This window comes from Nematolebias whitei, chromosome 22 (genome assembly GCF_014905685.2).
Source record: "Nematolebias whitei isolate Nwh7 chromosome 22, NemWhi1, whole genome shotgun sequence".
Classification (NCBI taxonomy): Eukaryota; Metazoa; Chordata; class Actinopteri; order Cyprinodontiformes; family Rivulidae; genus Nematolebias; species Nematolebias whitei.
The window spans coordinates 3,185,842-3,193,092 of record NC_056519.1 but is presented as its reverse complement, the minus strand read 5'-3'; the positions used below and the strand labels follow the sequence as shown (position 1 = coordinate 3,193,092).

At 39.7% G+C, this 7,251-nt stretch overlaps 1 protein-coding gene across 1 annotated transcript in view; it reads right to left on the bottom strand.

Moving 5' to 3' along the window:
* nup107 (nucleoporin 107) overlaps positions 1-5,601 on the bottom strand; it is a 15,099-nt gene extending 9,498 nt beyond the window's left edge. The window contains exons 1-9 of the mRNA XM_037695990.1: positions 5,525-5,601; positions 4,725-4,804; positions 2,861-2,953; positions 2,684-2,778; positions 2,477-2,612; positions 2,301-2,404; positions 880-995; positions 761-809; positions 467-538 (exon numbers count right to left, since the gene is read on the bottom strand). Of these exons, the coding sequence (XP_037551918.1) occupies positions 467-538; positions 761-809; positions 880-995; positions 2,301-2,404; positions 2,477-2,612; positions 2,684-2,778; positions 2,861-2,953; positions 4,725-4,804; positions 5,525-5,532 (753 nt within the window). The 5' untranslated portion in view covers positions 5,533-5,601. The remainder of the gene's footprint in view (positions 1-466; positions 539-760; positions 810-879; positions 996-2,300; positions 2,405-2,476; positions 2,613-2,683; positions 2,779-2,860; positions 2,954-4,724; positions 4,805-5,524) is intronic.
* Positions 5,602-7,251: the final 1,650 nt, after the last annotated feature.

Here is a 7,251-nt window from a genome sequence, read left to right as displayed (position 1 = left end):
TTGAGCTCTTAGCTAGCCCGTTGAGACATTTAGCTCTTAGCTAGTCCGTTGAGACATTGAGCTCTTAGCTAGCCCGTGGAGACGTTTAGCTCTTAGCTAGCCCGTGGAGACGTTTAGCTCTTAGCGAACCATTCAATATATTTAGCTTTTAGCTACCCTTTTGATAATTTTGGCTAGCCTTTTCTTTGAGTTCTTAGCTAGCCCTTTGCTATGTTTGGCTTTTAGCTAGCCTTTTGTTATCAAGTCTACAGGAGTTGTAGTTAACAGAACCAGGTTATAGTCAGGTTCAGTTAAATATTACTCAGTGACGTCAGACTAGTTGAACGTCCACGATGATGAAGGTCTTTAATCCAAATTTTATGAACATTTTAAATCTTTGCGTCACTTTTTTTAATCAAAGACAAACTTCCTCTCATCTCTTCCGGTTAACGTCTTGGAAACGTCTCGTTCGTGGAGCGGGTTTTACCTGACTCTGTCGAATGACGGCATCTCTCTGAAAAAGCTGCTCCACCACTAACTTCTCACTCTTACTGGGATCCTGCAAACACGAATACAGTCACACCACACAGGTTAAAGCAAAGTGGATTCAGAAACCATTTTCTACCCAGTGCTTTTCCTTCAAGTAAACGTTTAAAAGCGATAAGTGCTGAATCGCAGCTCATTGTTAAAACCAGCCAGAAGGATAACGTTCATGATTTTATTTTATCATGAAAAAAAACGTAAAGAATGCGTCCGACTGTCAGCAGCCGACTATACTTACAACCATGTCTATCATCATGTCATCCTCCAGCGCCAACTGGACTCGATCCCTGCAGAAACAAACATGAGATGAATTTGAGACGAGACAGCGGCCGTTCGCTCCGTCCGTCCGTCCGGTACCTGTAGAGCGAAGCGACGAGCCTCCAGGTGCAGTTCTCCTGCTGCAGCAGCCAGCGGACTCCTGCCGTTTTACTGTTCTGACCCGCTCTCAGCACCATGGACTGCAGCACGTCCACCTTGAACACGGTCAGCACGTCCGGTTATAATGCAATCTTGTTTTTTTTTTTTAACCCATTTATACCAAAAATAAAGTATTTATGACAGCAGATGTCTGGAAAACCGTCAGACTGGATGTGGCCAAGACCAAAGTGAGCTGCTCGACTCCAGAAACAACTCAAATCTCAACGATTTAACCTTTACATCAATCTTATTTTACATCATAGAAGCACAAAAAGAAAGTAAACTTGTGCTTGGTATTATTTCTTTGCTGCAACAATGTTTCCTGGTAATAAATATTTTACTGTTCAGGGGTCTCAGTAGCATGCGGAAGGACCATATACAGCTAAAACAGCCTGGCACCTCCTCCTTACGCAGTCACTCAGAAACGAACAGCACAAACAAGCCGATCCCGCAGGTGTTCAGTGGGTTGAAGTTAGGACAGCACGCAGGCCATTCCATCCCCCAGAGGTCGTCTCCGATGAGCCCCCCTCTGTGGGGACGAGAGCTCAGCCCCAGATTACCAGCAGCTGCTGCTCGTTAGCACCTGGGGTACCCACAAATGTAGTGTCCTAACAAGTGTAGCACAATTTAAGAGGAAATGAACAGGCTTTCAAGATTTGATGCCAGGAAGCATTGTTGCAACCACGGTTCCTCACGTTTTGTGCCGTGTGTAATTATTTATATGGACATCAGTAGCTGCAGCTTCCTGCAGGAATATTGCAGCCTAAATAACTTTATTGTGAAATTGATGCCGTGTAAAGGCTTATAAAGTAGAATTCGGACCGACTGCTATGAATCTTTTGCGACGAGTTGTTTTAAGCGGCACCCTGACCTGTTTGAGGTCATTTTAAGAGCCATCTGCAGCAGGTAGGATGTTAACTGCTTTCTTTATTATCTTTCAGTAGAACCCAACTTAAAAAGATCTAATCTATTTCTTTAACTCTGATTGCATTTCTGCAGCAATTTTCAAATTATTTCAGAAATTTTCTTCTGTAGGTTTTTTAGGGTCTCGCTTCGGTCAATTTTCAACATGGCTTAAAATAAAATAATAAAAAAAGGCCCATAGTCTTTTAAAACCACCTCTGTCTAGTTTCTGCAGCTCTATAGAGCATCAGAGCTGCGTTATGTGTCAATATGTGAGAGAACTGGTGAATTTTGGTCCAAAGTTTTGCCAGGAGTTTGTGCAGATGTGGTTTTATTTGTCGTCTCCAGCCCAGGGACTCTACCCCATGAATATTTTGTTGATGACCTCTGGTACAAATGAAGGTAAATATTTACCGGCACTTACAACAGAATAAAATAAACAAGTCTCTCACACCCACCTTTTCCTGGCAGATGTTCTGATAATCCTCCAGCAGCTCAAACACCGCAGAAGAAGAGTGTTTCAAAAAGGAAGCAAGGAACTCTGGGAAAAGACTGGCGGCCGCTGAAGAAATCAGAGAGTGTTGTTAACGGTGACGAGTACCAGGTGTGGGTCCGAGGGGATCGTTTCACCCACCTGCCTCTCCAGGGTCGTCCTCCTTCAGCAGCGCCGAGCTCAGGTTGGCCACGTCGTCGTTGAAGAAGCTCGTGTTCTCCACCCCGGACGTGGGGGAGGCGTAAAAGCTGTTGGTCCAGTCGCTGTCGTCCAAATACTGAACAGACGCAGTTACCTTCAGTTAACAAGAACAAGTAGAGGAAGTTTCCTCGCGGGTGCGTTTCTCACCACGTTACTCGAAGCATTTCGGGGCGTGTGCGCAAATCGAGGTGTCCGAACTCCCGACGCCAAAATGGAGGAAACATCTGGAACTCTGGGAGTTACTGCGAGACAGCAGAGACATGAGATCAACATGTTGACGTGACCAAATATGAAACGGTTTGATCGTCATGTAGTCTGTTCTACCAGTCTGTCTGAACAGAGAGGCCGGGGTGTTCCTCAGCAGGGACCGGGCTGGCGTTACCATGGGAACAGAGGCGTCGCTGCTGGGTGATGGGACTGAGACAGCGTCAAGAAAACAACAACTCACGATGCTAACGTCACTCAAGTATCGATCGCCGTGACAGTCAGAGTAATCAATCAGTTTGTTTATTTACTTTATGATGCTTTTTTTAACAGTCCAACTTCTTTGGGCCATTTTATCTGTTCATATATCAAAACGGTCGGCTCATTCACAAGATTAAGGTATGAGTGTTACTTTTTGTAGCTTTTATACTTTTAAAAATATTTAATTTTACAATTATTTTCCCCACAGAAATGCATCGGACATTGTCACGTCATCTTCAAAAATCTTTAAAATCAGTTTCAGCAAACTGCCTTTGTTTTTGTCTTATTTAGAGACGTTTAGTTTTAGCTTCAATTCTGCTTCTTCTAGCTATGCTTTCACCACTTTTAGCTATTGGCGAGGCTTTTGCAACTTTTAGCTAGGCTTTAGCTATTTTTATATTTAGCTTCTAGCTAGCTTTTTGCTAAGTTTTAGCTTGAACCTTACCTTTACTTAGCATCTTACTACTTATAGCTTTTGGCCAGCTTTTAGCTACATTTACTGTTTAACTAGCTTCTTGCTACTTATAGTTTTTAGTTACTGTTTTGCTGCTTTTAGCTACTTTAAGATCATACCTACTGTTCTACTTTTAGTTATTGTTCAGCAACTTAACTATTAGCAAACGTTTAGCTGTTTTTAGTGTTAAGCAACTGTCCTGCTACTTTTAGCTTCTAGGTATCATTTTGCTACTTTTAGTTGCCAGCTAGCCTTTTACTACGTTCAGCTCCCCTTTTCATACTTTAGCTGCCATTTTACTATATTTAGATAGTCTTTTGCCACTTTTAGCTTTAACTTTTTGCTGTTTTTAGCTTTAATATGCATTTAGTGTTTAGCAAGAGTTAGGTTTTAGCTACTGATCTGCTACTTTTAAATTGTACCCAGACTATTAGGGGGTGAGATGGTGTAGGGGCAAGGCAGCCGACTCGGGAACTGAAGGTCCTGGGTTCGATTCCCGGTCATTGCACATCTCGTGGTGTCTCTGAGCAGGACACCCAATCTCGAATTGCTCCCCGGGCGCCTACAAATCTGCCCACTGCTCCACCTGGGTGTATCCCAGGTGTGATGAGTTAAATGCAGAGCCAATTTCATCTTTGCATGGGAACATACAATGATGACGACGCATAGCACGTTACTTTTTCGACTTTGCATCACAGACCTTTTAATTTGCAGCACATTCAATTAACATCTATAAAGTTATGATTTTATGTTTTTAAAACATTGGAGTCGGTGCAGGGTTCCCCGCATTTTATGAAACAAAAGTAGCAGTGATTTAACGGTTGAACGTCACGAGTTATAAAAGGGATTACAAATGGGCACACTGTAAGAGCACAGCATGGACTCAACGATACTGGAATACCAGCATGAAAACCAGCATGAATACATGAACGATCATCATCTAACCAGTAGATCAGCGTTCACATACCATGTTTTTCTCAAATTCCCTGAGTTTTCCTGCCTGGAAAATGTGAAAGTCGTGCTCCAGGTTTTCCCTGACTTCCAGAGTAGCTGGGAACCCTGCAGTAAATCTTCTCCGATTACTTATCCACCTCTAAATTGTGCAGAATTAATACTGTAGCTGTATTTTACTTTTAGTGCTGGCAAAACAAAACAAAAGCAACCACACTTCTTCCAAACATTAGACATTATTTGTTCCTAAAGTCTTTCAGATTAATAATTTTCGTCTGTTTTCACAGCAACACAAACACCGAGTGTGGAGGAGGATACAGGCCACCTTCTTCCTCCTGCGAGCGGCGACCGTCACTTCATCGTCTCGGACCACCGGAGACAGCAGCTCCTTCTGACCCCTTCAAATCACAAAGAAAGACGTCGGCTTTACAAACATCTTTTCCCTAAGGTACTTTGTTTCAACATGACATTTATTGTTTACATTTACACAAACAGTTTTAATCATGGCAGGGAATAAACACAAAACTGATTTTGTCTCATGAAGATTTCATCTAATCAAAATTAAGTTTTAATCATTTGCACACCTGAGCTCCTAAAACAAAAAGTTCAGACACTGTCAGTGTCCACAACTTTGTGTGTTCATGTTTTATTAGTAATTTGACACGTGATTTTGAATTTTATGTGGTATTTATACCACAATGATGCAAAAATAAAAACATTAGTAGTCATATATTTATATTACAGATTACATTACTCTGAAGAACAAACTAGATGCTTGTGCACAGAGGAGGCTAGTTTCAACCTTTCTGTTAACACTAAAAAAACTACCATTTTATGCCATTATCTAGGATAAGCAGCACTTCTGTGTGTACGCTGTTCGGTCTCTTAACTCGTATAAATTCCAGTTAAATCTCAATTCGAACTGTAAATGACTCCAGTTCGTCATGTCAACAGAAATTAGCCGGTTAGCATCTGCATTCATAGTGAACGGGAGCGTTAGCATCGTTAGCTTCTGCTAGCACAACAGAATCACCTGAAGCCGAGTAGAAAACATAATAATCATACAGAAATAAGAAAACGTCTAAAACGTTTATAGGTTTTAAAATTGTGAGATTTACCAGTCCATGCTGGGAAAAAGTTGATTCCCGCTTCACGAGGTTTGGCAGTCTTTCTTCTTCGTCGCTTAAAATTCCGGCAGAATAAACATATTGTAGTTCTCTGCTGCCACCTGAAGGTCAGTTTTATATAGCAGCCCCATGAAAAGTGGCTGATTTTTTTAATTCAAATTTACAAATATTAAACTTTAATTACGGTTATACTCATTTCATTCATTTAAAAAAAATACTACTAAATGCATTGAATTTTTATGGGTATATGACTATTTTTTATTAAAAAGATTATATTTAAAATAAATATAAAAGCTATAAATCTGTACAGTGTGAATTGAAACATTTATTGCACCAAAAACAACTTTACAACTTTGATTATTTCAACTGTGATTATTTCAATATACATTATTAGGTGATAAATGTAAAAAAATAGTTCAACTTCTGTATTTTTTATTTGTTTATTTGTTTTATGTTGATTGGAAGTTTTTTTTTTTAATTATTATTTAGTAACATTTAAACTGGACAAAAAAATAAAGTGTGGTTCCAGGCTATTGTAACATACTGTATGTGTGTGGGAGCTCATGTGTTTAAAATGCCAGCTAAAAGAGCAAAACACTAGTTAATAGCCAAAAGTAGAAAAATGTTTGCTAAAATAACAAAATGTTAAGTAAAAAATAGCCAAAGGTTGCCTGAAAGCAAAAAAAAAAAGACCCATTAAAAGTATCAAAGACTAGCTAAAATTAGCTAAATTAAAGCTTCAAACACTAAAATGTTAGCTGAAATCTCAAAATAGGAAAAAGACAAGTAAAAGTAGCAAAAGAGCAATTTGTTGTGATGGGGTAGTGAAAAGTATCAAAAAGCTGGAAGAAGCTAAACAAATAAAAAGGCTAGATGAAAGTTAAAAGTAACAAACGAGCACGATGAAGAAGACTGCAAATATTAAAACAAAAGAGAACATACTTTGTCGTATTTCAACCCTGCGGGGTTATGAAGTTTAATAAACTTTGGTGTGTCAGGAACATACAGCTCAGTCTGGTCACTCGCACATTAGACAACATAATACAACATCAATCTGAAACAGGAGCTCATTTAGTTATTGAGGCGACAAAAGAGCCTGAACAAAAGTGCAACTATCCACTCTTTAATTTAAATAAAATGAGTGTGTTGCATTGGATTTATTGTTCTTTATGAAAATGAGGTATTGGCTTACCTACCGGTACTTCAGAGTCTAAGGTATGTATCGTGAGGGTCTACAAAAAGTATAGCAAAGAACACAAAATAGTTTGTAGAGAAATTAAATACATATTATAAGATAATACAGGAATATGTTTCAAGTGAACGTAAAAGGATTTGAGGAAACGCAAAAGCTCTTGTGAGGAAACACAAGAAGCAACGCGAGCGAAATCTATGAGTTTAGTGTTTCCTCGCAAAAAGTATTGTGAGAAACCAAAAACATATTGCAATGGAGCGCAAAATATTTTCCAACATAATGCAAAACATTGTGAAGGAACACAAAAGCTACTGCAGGTGAACGCAATAAGTATTGTGTGGTAAAGCAAAACTTTGTGCAAGAACATAAAAATCATTGTGGAGGAACCAAAACATATTGAGAGGGAATGCAAAAAGTACTGCGAGGGAACCAAAGAAGCTCTACGAGGGAACCCAAGAAGTACTGCGAGGGAACCAAAGAAGTACTGTGAGGGAACCCAACAAGTACTGCGAGGGAACCCAAGAAG